The sequence below is a fragment of the Ammospiza caudacuta genome, chromosome 26, assembly GCF_027887145.1.
Source record: "Ammospiza caudacuta isolate bAmmCau1 chromosome 26, bAmmCau1.pri, whole genome shotgun sequence".
Classification (NCBI taxonomy): Eukaryota; Metazoa; Chordata; class Aves; order Passeriformes; family Passerellidae; genus Ammospiza; species Ammospiza caudacuta.
Genome location: NC_080618.1, coordinates 5,774,138 through 5,790,611, shown reverse-complemented (window position 1 = coordinate 5,790,611; position 16,474 = coordinate 5,774,138). Strand labels below are relative to the sequence as shown.

General features: G+C 55.1%; 1 protein-coding gene across 1 annotated transcript; it reads right to left on the bottom strand.

The window, feature by feature from the left end:
- Positions 1-438: 438 nt before the first annotated feature.
- On the bottom strand, positions 439-15,861 carry PLEKHA2 (pleckstrin homology domain containing A2). Its single transcript, XM_058820182.1, has 12 exons — positions 15,758-15,861; positions 12,074-12,237; positions 11,094-11,150; positions 9,702-9,750; positions 9,487-9,584; positions 6,801-6,947; positions 4,556-4,690; positions 4,386-4,454; positions 4,196-4,266; positions 3,675-3,738; positions 3,000-3,077; positions 439-2,896 (listed from the first exon to the last, which is right to left on the bottom strand). Exons 2-12 carry the CDS (start codon positions 12,212-12,214, stop codon positions 2,558-2,560), a joined length of 1,248 nt encoding a protein of 415 aa, XP_058676165.1. The 5' UTR covers positions 12,215-12,237; positions 15,758-15,861; the 3' UTR covers positions 439-2,557.
- Positions 15,862-16,474: the final 613 nt, after the last annotated feature.

Below are 16,474 nucleotides of genomic sequence, written 5' to 3'. Positions count from 1 at the left end.
TGTATGCAAATGTCCAGTCATGTTTGACATAAAACAGCAAAAACGCAGTTTGGCAGCTTCAGCTGGGGGGGCAGGGGGCAGCTTTGTCCTGAAAATGCCATTCCTCAGCAGAACAACAGGGCTGGAAAGGCCATGGAGGGGAAAAAGTTCTGCAGTGACCCAGAAAGAAAAAAAAAAAAAAAATAACATGCAGAAAGCCCATTATCATTAACAGCTCCTGTGTCTCCAGCCCCCCACCGCCAACTCACAGCAAGACCTTGGTCCAGCAGCTTCCCTCCTCCCCAGGGAACATCTGGGACCTCGGCTCAGAAGGAATTGTGATGTCCCTGCCCTCACCATGCACTGTTCCTGGTGGGGACAGCATGACCCAAAACACACAGTGCAAATGGACATAACTGGGATTTCCTTCTTTATTTAAAAACACAGAGAAAGGGCATTGCAGCATGTACAGGCAAGGGGTGGGAGGCAGGGAGCCCCAGCCCTAAGAGCACTTGGAATCACCAGCCAGCACTTCCAGAAACTTCTGGAACCACGTGGGAATAGCAAACCCACTCTGCCCCCCACAAGGCACCCCAATAAAGCCCCACAGCACAAGATTCAGGAGGGAGCAGCTCTGAGGGGATACCAGGAGCAAACACAGAGCTGAGGGGAAACCAGTTTGCTTTAAAATAACCAAAAAGCTCCATCGAGGTCTGGCTGCACCCACCCAGCCCTCTGGAACAGGAGGGAAATCCCTCCCTCCCAACACCACCTGTGCTCTGGACGGCTCTGGAGCCCAGCTGAGCTCCACACTTGTTTGAACCTCACCTTCAGCCTCTCTGCTGTCCTGGGGATGCAGGAGGGTGGGAACCAGCAAGAGGAATGTTGCAATATTGCTGGTAGTTTCTGCTCCTGGATAATTACCTTAATTGTGCAACAAGCCTCTGCTTTACCTTCCCAGGCCTGAGGAAACTGTGCAATTATCAAGCACCACGAATACTCAGGAGTCTGTGGTTCCATCGTCCCTCTGCATTCCCTGCTCTCCAAAACTGAGATCAGAGCACTGCAACTCTCTGATGGACGGGCTTGCCAAACTGCTAAAACATTCTTGAAACAGTGTTAGGAGCCAAACAGCAAGTCAGCCTAATAAAAATGAACGTTGCAAAAACTCTAGTGCAAATAAAGCAAAAAGGAGCAGAAAAAGGAACAGCAGGATCTAGGTAGCTACAATTAAATAACATTAACACTCACCCCTGTACCGTTTGCATTGATTCCCACCCATTTTCATGGTGTCTGTGTTCTTCAGCACACAATCCCCTTTGAGACTCTCCTCCCCCTGAACTTGGGGGACCCATTCCTGCCTCCCCCAGCAGCAGGGAGGCACCTGTGCTGTGCCCATCCCACAGCAGCCCCACGGGGACTGAGGCAGGAAGGTACAACTGGCATCACATTGAGGTCAGTCAGGCTAATCAAGGCTCAGGCACAGCTGTCGAACAGCTGGAGGCCCCAAAAGGGCTGGCACAAAGCAGATGTTCTGCTCCTGGGGAACACACTGGGCTGAGCAGCAGAGCAGAGGACGTGTCACAGCCAGGGAAGTGAAAGGGGAGCGGAGTTCTCGCTTGGCACGTGGGGATTGCACGCACTCGTGGGGTGAAGGTATCAGATCTCAGCCAAGGATTTTCTACACGCTATTTATCACACCTACAGGAGCTCATTTGGTTATGGAAATGACAATTCACATTGCTCTAGAAACTCCTGCTGCTTTCCATCTCGGGCAGGCAGTGGGGGAGTTGGCCAGACAAGTCTGCCCAGCTCCATCAGGGCTGCTTTTCATTGCTTTTTACCAAAAGCCCTTCACCATCTGGCACAGCTACCTGTGCCCAGGTGTGACTAGTGCAAAACCAACATCACACCTGAGGATGCTCCCACCTGGGAGCCACTGTCACTCCGGCTGCCTGCCCTGGCTCATGCTCAGCAAGTACCAAAAGCCTTTGGAGGGGTTGAGCACCTGCCCAGGCTAGGATTCAACAGCAGCCACAGGTATAAAAAGACATAATTAAAAGCCAGCAGATTGCTGATAAACCCTTGTGTGGGCAGTGGGAAGATCCAGTCTCTGAGGGAATAAGTCACTGTAAGGGGAAGCTGCAGTGAGACCCCTGTGTGGGCAGCTGCAAGCTGGTGGCTCCCAGCTCTGCCCTGGGGAATCTGAGCAGCAGAAAAGGGGAGAGAAACATTTTACAAACACAAGAAAGGCCACACTCCCCGTGTCATGCCTTCAAAACCTCCTGCCACTTCCTCCAGACCTGGTTTGTGGGGGAAACAATGCAATTGCAGAAGATGTCCCCTCGTACAGGTCCCCAGCATCTCCTGCCCTGCACAACGAGCACCAGAAGCACCTTCCAGACATGGAACCACCGGGGCCAGGCCTGGGCAGGAGCAGCCAGGGACCCCACGCCCCGCAGAGCAGGGCACCAGGACGTGGGTGCAGACAGATCCTGCATGGCAGGGAAGGGCTGTGCTGGAGGGAAGGGAGCGCTTTGTGTGCCCCAAACAGACCCTGGGGAGGCTCAGTGCCCACTCAGACATCAGAGGTCCGGATGCTTTCATCGTCCAGGTCGAAGGCGAACGGTTTCTCCTTGAGGGGCTGCGGCTCGGAGCGGTGCCTCAGGCGCGTGCCAGGCCCGGCCTGGCGCTGCCGCTCCATCAGCAGCACCGAGGAGTCCCTGAGCGGGGTTGGCAGTGCCCCCAGCCCCGGCTGCTGCCCCTCGGCCCGCGGCACCGGCGTCCAGGGCTGCCAGGAGCTCGTGGAGGGCGCCCTGCAGGACGATCGCCGCTCCTCCGCCGAGGGCCGCGGCTGTGAGGGGCCTGAGGAGCCGCCGGGCCTGGCCATGGAGGTGGATCTCATAAAGGACATCTCCTGCAGGGACAGGATTCATTTATTAATCCACTAAATAAATATCTTGCATGTTGGCATAATCTCCGTTTGACAGTAGATGTGAAATTGAAAGTCTGTCACCTACCCTGGGGCGGGTTTTCAGGGCCTGCACGGCGGCTGTGATTGCGCGGATCCAGCTGTGCATCTCCTCGGGGCTGTCTGCCTGCAAACACAGCAGCCCTGGTGAGGGTCAGCTGTCCTGGCATTGCCAAAGTTCAGCTCTGATCCCACAAACAGCTTCTATTATAAATAATCGCAGAGGAGAAGAAAATCCGCCACAATTCTCCCTCATACTCGTGTGTTACAGCCCCATCTGCTCGTGTTCACTGGTGAAGGGCTGAACTCTCTGCCCCAAAAATTATCCTGGCCTCAGCTGCTCACCTGGATGTAAAAGGTTGACTCCCAGAAATAGTCCCTATTATAAATAATCCCAAGGGAGAAGGGAATCCCCCACAGTTCTCCCTCACACTGGTGTGTTACAGCCCCATCTGCTCGTGTTCACTGGTGAAGGGCTGAACTTTCTGCCCCAAAAATTATCCCAGCCTCAGCTGCTCACCTGGATGTAAAAGGTCCTGGAGCTTGTTATGATTTCCCACAAACAGCCTCTATTATAAATAATCCCAATGGAGAAGGGAATCCCCCACAGTTCTCCCTCACACTCGTGTGTTACAGCCCCCTCTGCTCATGTTCACTGGTGTTCACTCATTTCTTGAGAGCTGAACTTTCTGCCCCAAAAATTAACCCGGCCTCAGCTGCTCACCTGGATGTAAAAGGTCCTGGAGCTCGTTATGATTTCAAAAAGGTTGTCTCGCATCAGGAGGTCACTAGAAACAGTGGGAAAGAGACAGTCACACCTCAGCAGCCATCATGGACAGAAAAAATCCTGTATTTATCTTCATCTCTGGAGTGTGCTAGCAAGGAACATATTGAAGGCAAACCTTGGATCTCATTGGGATCTTTTTAGCCTTCTGTACATATCCTTTCTCTATTCTTTAGTACAGTTTTTAGCCTTAGTTTTTCTTTATTATTCATTATCTTTTTAGCCTTCTGTAAGTATCCTTTCTCTATTCTTTAGTTTAGTTTTAGTATAGCAGAATACAATGGAATGGAATAATAAATTAGCCTTCTAAGAACATGGAATCAGATTCATTTCCTGCCTCCTCAGACAGGGGACCCTGAAAACACCCCACACGAGCAGCTGGAGCAGCCCAATCTCCCTCTGGCTGCTCTGGCCTGAGCCAGCCTGGGGCCAGGGCAGGGAAACAGGGGTGGGAGCATTACCCAGACTTGACCAGGCACTCGTGGGTCTTGCAAACATCTTTCAAGAGAATCGAACGCAGAGGCTCCTTGTCCTGCAGAGGTGAGAGGAGACAATGCTGGGCTTGGCTGGCCCCAGAGCTGGCATGTACCCCCTCCAGAGGAGGAGGAGGAGGTGCCAGAGCCCTGCTGGGGTCCGGGGGGAGCTGCTCACCTGCTCACACTTGTAATAACTGATGGAAAACTCATCCAGAACAAAGAACCGCCGCTTCCAGCTCTTCCTCTGGAAAAGAGCAGGAGATTGAGTGCTCAGCCCTGCCACTCTATGGATGTCCTGCACCCAGAGCAGCCCCAGAACACCCCCAGCCCATGCCTGGCACTCACCACGTTGCCCTGCTTGACACAGAAGCCGCTCTTGAGCGGGGCTGGCCCGGCTGGGGGCTTGCTGGCCGAGGGGGGGATGTAGCTCTGTGAGCGCCTCAGCAGAGGGTGTGTGCCCACCTCGCTGCCCTCCCCGTCCTGCAGAGAGAGAACACAGCCACCATCAGCAGGGAGGCACCCAGGACAGCCAGGGAAAAGCCACCTGACACAAGCCCTGAGTGAAGAGTGTGAGCCAAGGGCTTGTGGCAGTGCTGGACACAGGCAGGGAATGAGCCCAGAGCTGATGATGTCTCATTGTGTGCAGCTCCCTGGTGCTATTCCCCCTTCTGCAACCATGTGTTAAAAAACAAGAATCAGAAGGGCTGCAGAGAAGCAATTTGAGGGCTGAAGGCAATCCCCTGCAGCAGGGGAGTTAACAGAGCCCACCTGCCTGGCTCAGAGGTGACTCAGCTGCACCACTGAAGGTATGAGGAGAACAAGAACCACCAGACAAACACAAGCTGGAAAGGAATGCTTTCCAACAGGAGAAGGCAATATACCATGAGAATAAATTGCTCAGAAAAGCCATTAAGTCTCTGATTCTCATTTTGAGAGGAAAGTTCTACCACAGACACTTGAGTGTTTGGAATTCAAGAAGGGAAGCTGCACCTCCTCTGGCCCCAAGCTGTCTCTCCCAAGTGCAGTGCTCAAAGGGGCTGTGGTCACGACCACATGCCCAGCACCCAGCCCTGGCTCCCTGAGCTCACCCCAGTGCACCCCAAAGGCCAGACCCACCCCAGCAGCACCCTCCCTTCACCCCAGCAGCACAGAGGATGGCTGAGCTGAACCATCTTCTGCACTCAGCTTATTCCCCATCCCTCAGAGCCCTTCCTCCCTGGGCTGAGGTTTGAGCATTGCCATGGCAGCCACTGCCAGCCTTATATGGCCCCACAGCAGGGACTGTGGTTTGGGTGAACCTGCCCGCCCAGCACCTTCCTCAGCTGCTTTTTGGACACAGCAGCAGCTTTTTGTCTGGCCTCAAAGTGCTGCCCAGCCCTGCAGAGAGCTGGAGCACCTCGATGGGGATGCCACCCACACCCAGCTCTGCTGGGCATTGCACCGGTGGTGTCCAGAGCAGAGGTGGGGACGCTTCCCCAGAGTGGGGACACTCTTGCAGCCAGGAGTGTCACACACCCCGGGGCTGGGGTGATGCTCCTGAGCGTGGGACTCCCCCCTGCAGCCAGGAAACCACAGACACACCCAGGAAGCTGCAGCAGGGGAATGGCCATTTCACACGGTGGGGGAAGCAGCAAGAGCACAGAAATACTCTGGCAGCTGATGCACTGTCACAGACATCTTTTCATGAAAATCCTTTCCTTAGGATTTTTCCTCCTGAGAAGCTGGGAGGCCTCAGGAACAAAATGTATAAAATTATTATCTGCTGCTGTGGAATGCAACAGGTGCATCTGGGATTGGTCTCATGTGGTTGTTTCTAATTAATGGCCAATCACAGTCAGCTGGCTCAGACTCTCTGTCCAAGCCACAAACTTTGTTTTCATACCTTTCTATTCTTAGCTTAGCCAGCCTTCTGAGGAGAACCTTTTCTTCTATTCTTTTAGTATAGTTTTAATGTAATATATACCATAAAATAATAAATCAAGCCTTCTGAAACATGGAGTCAGATCCTCGTCTCTTCCCTCAGCCTGAGACCCCTGTGAACACCATCACAATGCACCAACTCCAAAAAACCCCTCTGCACCCCACAACCCTCTGTACACCTCCTGCTGAACCCTGTGGTCAGGGAAGTGTTAAAAGCATCTGCCAGCAGAAACTGCTGCAATGATCTAATTCTCCTCTCTATTTTTAGTGCTGCCACTGATAAGAGCTGAAGTGAGACCCAGAGCTGGACAAGTGCCCAAGCATGGGAGATGCTGATGGCCACGTGCACGCCCAGCTGCGTGCCAGGGAAGGGATGCAGAGCCACAGCAAGAGGTGCCACCAGCCCTGGGACAGTCCCTGTGGTGGTGGAGACACCGGACCCTGGGTACATAAAGAGGATTTACACCCAAGACACGTGGGTGGGTGGCGATGGCCAGGAAGCTGAGCAGATTCATGACCTTCTCCTCCTCCTCACACCCCCTCATCTCATCACACTTCAGAGTGAGAAAAAGCAGAGGGGTTCAGGGTGCTCAGAGCAGCCATTCATACCTGCAGAGGAAAGGCTTTGCAGGTACAGTGTTCCCAGAAATGAAAGTGCAAACCAGCTCACCTGGTTGATGGAGATGGGCGTGTGGACCACCACCCCTCCAACAATCTCAGTTTTGTAGGCCACCTGGGGCTTCCTCTCCTGGGCCTGGGGCACCACTGGAGGCTTTGTGATCTCTGTGGCTGGTGGGACGCTGCCACCCTTTGGCACCTGTGGGAGAAAGGAAGGGATGAGGGGCACAGGGTGACCGTGCTGGGCACCCCATCTCTGCCCAATGCAGCCACATCCCTTCAGAAAACAAGTCCTGACCCAGCACCCCAGGGTGTGGAAACCCTTGGGCACAGGGTGACCGTGCTGGGCACCCCATCTCTACCCAATGCAGCCACATCCCTTCAGAAAACAACTCCTGACCCAGCACCCCAGTTAGGGAGGGTGTGGAACCCCCCTGGGCAGCAGGAGCCACCCAGAGGAGAGATGAGAGGAGCTCAGTGATTAAAGCATCCCTTCACAGGGATTCGCCTCTGCAGCTCAGTGAGTTTGTGGGACACTTGTGCTCCTTTAATTGTCCCCGCTCCATTTACAGCCAGGCTTAATGAGGAGCTGGGGCTGGCTAACGAGGCTGAGCCAGGCATTGCTGTGACCCCAGAGCTGGCCCCACACCCCTGGGCAGAGGCTGGGCTGCACCAACACAGCTCCCACACTGCCATCCTCCCCTCTCCTTCCCTTGGCACCTAGAAAGGACATTTTCCATGTAAGTTTAGTAAAAAGCAAAGGCAGTTTAGTAAAAAGCAATGAAAACCAGGAGATTCTGTGCTCCCAGCCCTGAACTTCAGCTGCCCTAATGCCACCCCGCAGTGCCTTCCCCCAGAGCAGGGCAGGGTGACAGCAGCACCACATCCCTGGATTTGCCAGCCAGGCAGGGACAGCTCCTCCCTGAAGGGCTGGACGAGCCGGTTGGCCAGCTGGGACACAGCCAGGGTGGGGAAGGGCTGGCCGAAATCAGGCCGTGCTTGCAGAAGCAGAAGAATGCATCTCATTATTCTCCTGTCAGAATCCCCCTGCCCCAGAGGCAGCCACCCTGGAGGATGCTGCTGACAGTACAGCCAGACACAGAGCCCAGGCAGAATCTGGCCACAGCTCTGGAGATGGAGTCTGTGGCCAGGAAAGAGAAGGCACGAGCCAGAGCAGTGTGGCAGCTGCAGGCACAAAGGTTGTCACACTTAATGTATTTGCAGACAAAGAAAAAAAAATACAAGCTAGGTCTGATCTTGCAGGTGAGTTTCCCACAGAGACTACACCATGGCACTCCAGGGATTTTAAAGAAAAAAGCCATGGGTAAGCCCCAATCAAACTGTTTACATCACTTTTCCTCATATTTAATTCACACACCATAAACAGCATGCATCAGTGCATGACCTAATAAAACTCTGCTCACATTATGCATTGGCCCTGCTGTGGTATTCACATGCCCTCTGAACAGAGAGGAACTGTGAGACAAGCAGAGAAGGAAAACACAATTCTGATCTTGCTTGCTGTGCTAAAGTAGAATGCAATATGGAGATTGTTTACCCAAAATGAGGATGTTTTGCTGCCTTGGCCTGTCAGGGCCAGGTGTGTGTGTGTGGGACTGTCACGAGAGAATCAGAGATGAGTGCAGTGTGAGCAGTTGTGAGCAAGGGTGAGGGCAGGGCAGATCCAGTTTAGATACAACGCACGTTGTCACAGACATCTTTTATGAGAAAACTTTTCCTTAGGATTTTTCCTCCTGAGAAGCTGGGAGGCCTCAGGAACAAAATGTAAACATTGATTATCTGCTGCTGTGGAATGCAACAGGTGCATCTGTGATTGGTCTCATGTGGTTGTTTCTAATTAATGGCCAATCACAGTCAGCTGGCTCGGACAGAGAGTCTGAGCCACAAACCTTTGTTATCATTCTTTCTTTTTCTATTCTTAGCCAGCCTTCTGATGAAACCTTTTCTTCTATTCTTTTAGTATAATTTTAATGTTATAAATATAATAAAACAATAAATCAAGCCTTCTGAAACACGGAGTCAGATCCTCATCTCTTCCCCAATCCAAGAACCCCAGTGAACATGGTCACATTACCTAGTATAGTATAATAAAGTAATTAATTAGCCTTCTGATGATGGAGTCAGATGCATCATGCTCTCCCCTTTTTCAGAGCCACCTTTGATTTACAATACCCCGCTGCTCACTGCAGGTGAGCCCCCAGAAGAAGCCCCCAGCCCTTTCCCAGGGACCCCCCGTATACAGGCAGAAGCCATCCAGGTCTCATTTTCCTGCCAGCCCATGCCCTGGTGGTGCCCAGGAGGGAGCAGGGCACATCCCACGCTGCCAGGAGCGGCAGGCACCGGGTCAGTGCCCATCAGCTCACGGCCCTGTGAGCACAGCAGCACAGCACAGGAGATGGCAGATGAAGCCCTCTGGATGCGCCCCACAGTGATTCGCTGCCTCACCACAAGAGCTGGCATTCCAGGGAGAATAAAAACTGAATAAATAAGTTACTGAAGCACAATGAAGCCAGCCTTTGACAGGCACTGTGAGGCCAGATCCCAGCCAGCAGGAGCAACGGGAGGAGGAGGAGGAGGAGGAGGGCCTGGATGGCTCCCACAGGACCTTCCTGGGGCACAGCTGGGCTGGGAGGGTGAAGGAAGAGAAATAAAGCTCAGCCATAAGGATCCCTGGGGATGCTGGAGGGAACAACTGAGAGGAGCATGAAGTAACCCACCGTGATCTTACTGGCCCTGTTCAGCGCCTCCACCCAGTCCTGCAGGTCCTTCTGGTCACTGGCTTGCAAGAAATAGCGCTGGGAGAGAGCGTTGATGACTGCCAGAGAGGGAAGGACAAGGAGAGGAGGATTCAGGAGGGTTCATGGGCACCCACACTGCAGATTCCTGTGGGAGATTGTTCCCACACTGAGCCCACCGAGATCCCCTCACTCACCAAAGCAGAACGGAGTTTTGGGCTTCTGTTTTGGGGTGGCAATGCTAACCTGCGACAGAGCAAATCAGGGAAAAAAAAAATCAGAGAAGGGAGAAAAATTAGAGATAACAGCACGTGCTAACGGTGGGCAGAAAAGCTGGGAGTTTCTACCCAGCCATCCCACTCCCTGCCTGGGCTCTGCCAGCGCAGCCAGGACCCCTAAACAGGACCCCACACACATGGGGGCAGCTGGAGCTGCAGCACAGCTGTGGCAGCTGGGGGAACTGGCCCGTGTCACAGCACATGCAGCAGCACAGGGTGCTGGCTCCCAGGGGAAGGTCAGCACTGAGCCAGGACTTTCATGCCCTGCATCCCCTCAGGCGCTGGCTGAGCTGCACAGCAGAGGACAGAAAGCTTTCAAAGGACCTGAAAACATCCTCCATTCTCCTGGATTAACACAGTCCGTCTCATCAGCAATTAAGGGAATTGAGGGAAAATAGTGGTGGTTTTTCCCTGAAGAGTAGGAATCGTTTATATAAGAATAATATTCCTTGAGGCTCCACAAACAACATTGTTGGAGTATTTATTCTGACAGTCCTCCTCCTTCAAAGCCAGTCCATAATGCTTTAAATATGTTTTCTCAAGCAAACCTCCCTTTTTCTGGTGTATTTACTATTGGTACTTCCAGCCACTGACAGAACCCAACCCCGCAGTTTGTGACCAAATGCTGTCCTGCAGCAATTTCCATTTAAACTAAAACCTATGTAATTTGTGAGGCTCTCTCCAAAATGGGGAAGGCTCGGCCTCCCAGCATTGCTTCATCTGCGCTTAATTTATAAATCATGATTCAGCAGGAACAGGAAGATCTGTCCAAGGCTATATCCAGCTCCAGGATAAAGCAGCCACCAGCCCCCAGCAGCTGAGGGGCCACTTGCAGGAGGAGGAGGAGGAGGAGGGTGGCAGCTCCACTGTCCACACACAGCCACAGCTCTGCCTTATTGCACTGCTCCTGCCTTCCCAAGGAGACTGGAGAACCCCCTTGAGACACACAAGTGACTTTGGAAGGTCTCATCCTTCAGGGCACTGCCCTCTGAGCACAGGGGAGAGCTGCTGAAGCACTGCTCAGCTGATTGCCCAGCTCACACTGACACCACAGCGTCCCCACACACCCCTGTGTCCTTCCTCAGCAGAGCAGTTCCTCTTCCTCCTCAGCCCAGCCTTGCACCCTGTCCTGTGCCACTCCAGGGTCTTTGTGCTGCTTCCCACAGCCCTGCCCAGCTCCATCCCAGGGAGATGGACCAGGAGCTGGCCTTGGGTGCTTCCAGGGCAAGCCATTCTCTGTCCTGGGAATGGCACAGGGATAAGGGGAAAACAGGGAGCACTCACCTTGCCTGTGCCCCACCCCAACATTACCTTGGAGATATAGGTCAGCTGCAGAGATCCCACAGCACCCGCTCCGATGGCCAGGTTCTGCAACACACAGGAGGAGCAGTGGGAGGTAAATGACAGGGAGAAGGTGGCAGGGGCAATCCAGCCTGTCCTTTGTGCCCTTGGGCTCAGGCGGCAGCTGCCATCCTCAGCCACTTCCCTGTCCTGCACCTGCTTCAGCCCAGACCCCTCAGCAGAGGGAGCAGCCCTGCTGTGCTCCTTGGGACAGCCCTGGAAACCACAGAGGTCACAGAAGGGCTGGAGCCTGGTCATGAGAGACTCTGACACAGCAGGGAGGGGCCTGGGGAGAGCTGGGGGAGATGCCTGCTGCAGGCAGGGATGTGCAGGAGTGTTGGGATGGATGGAGATAAGAGATCTCTGCAGCCAGGTCATGGAATTTGGGGTTTATTGCAAAGGGCCCTGCTGGGAGCTGCCAGGCACAGCTCAGAGCAGGCCCCAGAGAAGAGAGGGGTGGAGAGGATGAGAGGGTAAGAGAGTAAAGGGGTAAGAGAGCGAAGTTCTCATTCCAATACAATAAATCTTCTTCTGTGTTGAATATTCTGCTTCTCACAAACTAATTTAGTACAAGATACAAATCTTATAGCATTTCCATACAGCCTATAAGAATCATTACATTACCATACTGTGTTACATTTTAAACCCTAAAAACTCTTCTTTAGACCCTTTCTGCTAAGCTGCAGGGTCTGCTCTGACTTTTGGGCTTGTCTACAAGCAGAGAGTCTTGTTTCATCAAAAAGAGATTACCTTCAGCCAGCCACACCATTGTTTTCTCATTGTTCAGTAACTGAGGGATCTCAAAGCTTGCTTTCATTTCAATCTCACTTATAGTTTCCATATTCTCAAAATCTTTTGCCAGGCAATCATATTGATAAGGCTTTCCTGTTCCATCTTCCCCGGCAGGGATGTGCCCACAGACTCAGTGCCAGCTTTAGGGACGTGCCCACCTGAGGATTGTCCATGTACCACAGGAGGTGGTTGGCCTGGGTGTCCAGGATGAAATACCTCCGCAGAAACTTGCCACAGGTCTCATTTTCCTCGATGTCCAGGAAGCCACAGATGCGGTTCTGTCGGTCCAGGTACGGCATGCCGGGCTCCTTCTGGCATCACCCTGTGATGGAGGAGGGCAGGCAGGGGCAGGTGGGTGCTCTGCTCCCCAGGGAGCTGCCCCAACATCCCCCCAGCCTGTCCCAGGTGTTCCACAGCCACTCAGCCACAGCTGAGCTCTCTGGAGGGACATGGGAGGAACAACACCCAACCCACCACTCCCAGAGCCACCAAACCCCATGAGCGAGGCCAGAGCAGCCACAAAGGATCTGCCACGAGACACCAGAACCCTGAGAACTGTGCTGAGCAACAATCCCAAAGCTGAGTGCTGGAGAGAGCCTGAGCACACTCCCAGGAAACGGGCAGCAATCTGCAGCTCCAGCAGAAAATCCCTGCAGCCAGGACGTCGAGTCAGCAGGGAAAGCAATGAGCCATCCCAGCAGGGCCACGCTGTGTCCCAGCTCTGCCAGGGGCATGGAGGGATCCTTCAAACCCCCAGGGCTGCAATGGGAACATCATCATCATCATCACTTCCAGCCCTGCATGGGGAGCAAAACCAGCACCTCCCACCCAGGAGAGATCCTTCAAACCCCCTGGGCTGCTGTGGGAGCATCATCATCATCACTTCCAGCCCTGAATGAGGAGCAGAACCAGCACTTCCCACCCAGGAGGAATCCTTCCCTGAGCTGCCCCTGAGCACCATCATCACTTCCAGTTCTGCACAGGGAGCAGAACCAGCACCCCCCACCCTGGAGAGATCCTTCAAACCCCTGGGCTGCTGTAGGAACACCATCATCACTTCAGCCCGGAATCAGGAGCAGAACCAGCACCTCCCACCAAGGAGGGATCCTTCCCTGAGCTGCCCCTGAGCACCATCATCACTTCCACCCTGAATGAGGAGCAGAACCAGCACTCCCCACCCTGGAGGGATCCTTCAAACCCCTGGGCTGCTCTAGGAACACCATCATCACTTCCACCCTGCATGAGGAGCAGAACCAGCACTCCCATCCAGGAGAGATCCTTCAAACCCCTGAGCTGCCCCTGAGCACCATCATCACTTCCAGCCCTGCATGAGGAGCAGAACCAGCACCAAGGGCCCCAGGAAGGCAGGATGTGTCCCCCTGCCCAGGGCACAGGGTGGAGGGCAGGGATGAGAGCAGCCGTTACCCAAAGGATGTGAGTGAGCCCAGTGTGGTTTGTCTGGCAGGAGAGTGAGTTGTGATCACGCAGGTGCCAGAAGCAGAGCTACACAAATAAAAGAACTCATGCAGCAAAAGGAGGAAATACTATTTTTGAGCTGCAGTGGAGTGGGGCCCGGGGAGGTGAGGGTTGTGCAAGAGCTGGGGTGCAGCTGCAAAGGTAGAGGAGGCAGAAAACAACTCAACCTGCTGCTACCACCACCATTTCAGAGATGGGTATCATGGGGACCATGCTGCTGCAGGGGAAGAGGATTGTTTTAGACCAATGACAGTGCCCTGGCACAAGGGTTTCTGTGGGCACTTCAAGGCTCACTGCTTTTTTGTGGGGTGATTTTTGTGGTGGGGAAGCACATGGAAAGCCAATCCCTTCAACCATACCAACACATTCAGAGCAAACCTCATAAACCCTTCCTTCTGCTGACAGCAAAGGTCTGGAGGTTTCTGCTTAGGAGATGGATGAGGGAGGAGCAGAATGTGCCACAGGCAGCACAGAGATGAGCCCCCAGCCCCATGGGACACCTCTTGGGGTCTCCATGTCCCCCCAGCACCATCCTTCATCACAAACTCATCCCTTCTGTGCACACTGACCTCAGCCTGCACTTGGAGATGCCCAAAGCTGTGGGCAGACGGGGTTGGGGTTGCCCCACACTCTGCACCAAGCCAGCCAGGTTCCTGTCCCCTCACATCCCACTGCCCACAGAACACAAATGGTCTCTTTGCAGCCACCCAGAACTGCGCTTTTCCATAAGAAAAGGATAAAAGTAGCATCTCCAGCTGTGCTAAGGAAATCCAGGAGGATCAGAAAATTCTCAATTTCCTAGTGAAGCCTATCAGAGACTTCCAGCACTTTCCTACCTCTGAAGCAACTGACTTGCCAGCTTTTTAAATCACAATATCCCACCAAAAAAGACAACCCTTTCCTGATTCAGTGAATGACATTACAAGCAATTGGGCTGTAGAAGAAGATTTACAGCAAAACCACCCCCTTGCCTGCCTGCTCCAAAGGGAAGTGCTCCCCAGGGAGAGGCAGGAGGTGCAGGGCACTGTCCGTGCAGCACCCAAGGGTGGCTCAGGAAATCCAGCAGGGTCAGAAAATGCTCAATTTCCCAGTGAAGCCTATCAGAGACTTCCAGCACTCTCCCCTACCTCTGAAGCAACTGACTTGCCAGCTTTTTAAATCACAGTATCCCACCAGAAAAAGACACCTCTTTTCTGACTCAGTGGCAAGCAATTTGGCTACAGAAGAAGATTTACAGCAAACCCACCCCCTTGTCAGCCCGGGCCAAAGGGAAGGGCTCGCCAGGGAGAGGCAGGAGGTGCAGGGCACTGTCTGCGCAGCACCCAAGGGTGCCTCAGAGGCCTCGTGTGCAGCCACCCAGCCAGACTTTCCAGGAAGCACCTCAGGATGTCCCTGCACGGTCACGGCTGCCTGTGCCCTCCTCTGAAAAACCCGAGGCCATGGCACAGCCGGCGTGTGGAGCATCACATCGCCTGGGCACCTCCCTCCGCAGCTCCCAGCGCACCTGCGGGCAGCCGCAGCGTCCTCCTCCTCCTCCTCCTCCTCCTCTCTCACACCTGGATGAGCCTCCCTCCGTTCCGGGAGCTGCCCCGCAGGGCTGCAGCAGCGCTCCCTCTCACCTGCGCTGTCTGTCCCGACCCGCGACAGACAGACAGCAACTCGCTCCTACTAATTGCAGCTCTCTTTCTTCATGAAACCATCAGCCTGTCGGGAGGAGGCTCTTCATACATACAGCTCTTCATCAGCCACACACGGAGCAGCCGCAGATCCCCTCCACGAGCCTCCAACCCCACAGAGTTCGGGCGAGGATGGTCCTGGAGCATCCCCGGAGCTCCCACGGGGCAGAGCCCCCCTCGCTGCCCCCATGGAGCCGCTGGCACCGCGAGGAGCGATGTCTGTCCCGACCCAGGACAGACAGACACTCAGCGACTCGCTGCTACTAACTGCGGCTCTTTGCCTTCATGAAACTATCAGCCTGTCGGGAGGAAGGCTGCGTACAGCTCTTCACCAGCCACGAGGAGTGGGAGAACACAGAGCAGCCCCAGACCCATGATCCCCACCACACGCTTGCCTCCAACCCCACAGACTTGAGGCGAGGAAGATCCTGCGGCACTCCCGGAGCTCCCACGGGGCAGAGCCCCCCTGGCTGCCCCCATGGAGCCGCTGGCACCCGGAGGGCTCCGCTCCAGCCCGGCACGGATGGTGCAGCCGCAGGGACAGGGACAGGGGGCCCGGCGCTGTCCGGAGCCGCGGGGCGCGGACCCTGCAGGGAGGGTGGGGATGGGACATCGAGGGCTCCCAGCCCGGCCCGTGGGGTCTCCGGAGGCGGCTCTGAGGCCACGCGTGTCCCCCCGGGTGTCACTTACCCCGCGGCGTCCCTGGGCTGCGCGCCCCGGGCGGGCGGGGGGCGGCGGGCGCTGCGAGGAGGAGGACGGACGGACGGACGGACAGACGGGAGGCGGAGGGGGTGTGCCCCTGGCTCCGCCGTCGCTTCTTTCCGGGTTAATTACGTCTGTCATTAGCAAACCCGGCCCCGGATGTGAGTGCGGGGCGGCTCCGCGGGGCGGGGGGTCGGTGTCCGTCTGTCCGTCCCACCGCCGTCTGTCTGTCCGCCTCCCTCCCGCGGGTCCGGGGGCTCAGCCGGTGGGAAGGGTAGGGGCAGCCCGGTGCCCTCCCTGTTGTGGATCCTCTGCGTGCCCCAGGCGGGGAATTCACCCCATTCCCGGTGGATCCCCCCAGCCCCGGCACGAAACCGCTCGGATTGGCACTGCCAGAGATGAGCCGCCCCCTTGGTGATTCCTGCAAGGGCATCTCTTGGGGAAGCTGCTGCAGGGTGGGTTTGGGAGCAGGAACACCCCGGGGCAGCCCCACTTTCTCTCCGAAACTCCGTCTGGCCCCGATGCGCTTTCTCCGGGCACCGTGAAACCCATCCTGGTGCAGAGGAAGATTTAGAGCAAAACCAAGGCAGCGCAGGGATCTCGCAGCCCCTGTCCGTGCCACGCCAGTCCCACCGCTGCCTGCTCCCGGCATCCCGGAGCTCCCGAGCCCTCCCTGTGTCCCCATCCCTCCCTTTGCAAACACTA

Bases quoted from the DNA above. Each gene is read 5' to 3' on its own strand.
- PLEKHA2 (XM_058820182.1), bottom strand. From the start codon at position 12,214: ATGCCGTACCTGGACCGACAGAACCGCATCTGTGGCTTCCTGGACATC. The intron at 11,151-12,073 runs GTGGGCACGTCC...TGTGTGTTGCAG, and splicing joins GGTACATGGACAATCCTCAG to AACCTGGCCATCGGAGCGGG. The intron at 9,751-11,093 runs GTAATGTTGGGG...GCTCTGTCGCAG, and splicing joins AGCTGACCTATATCTCCAAG to GTTAGCATTGCCACCCCAAA.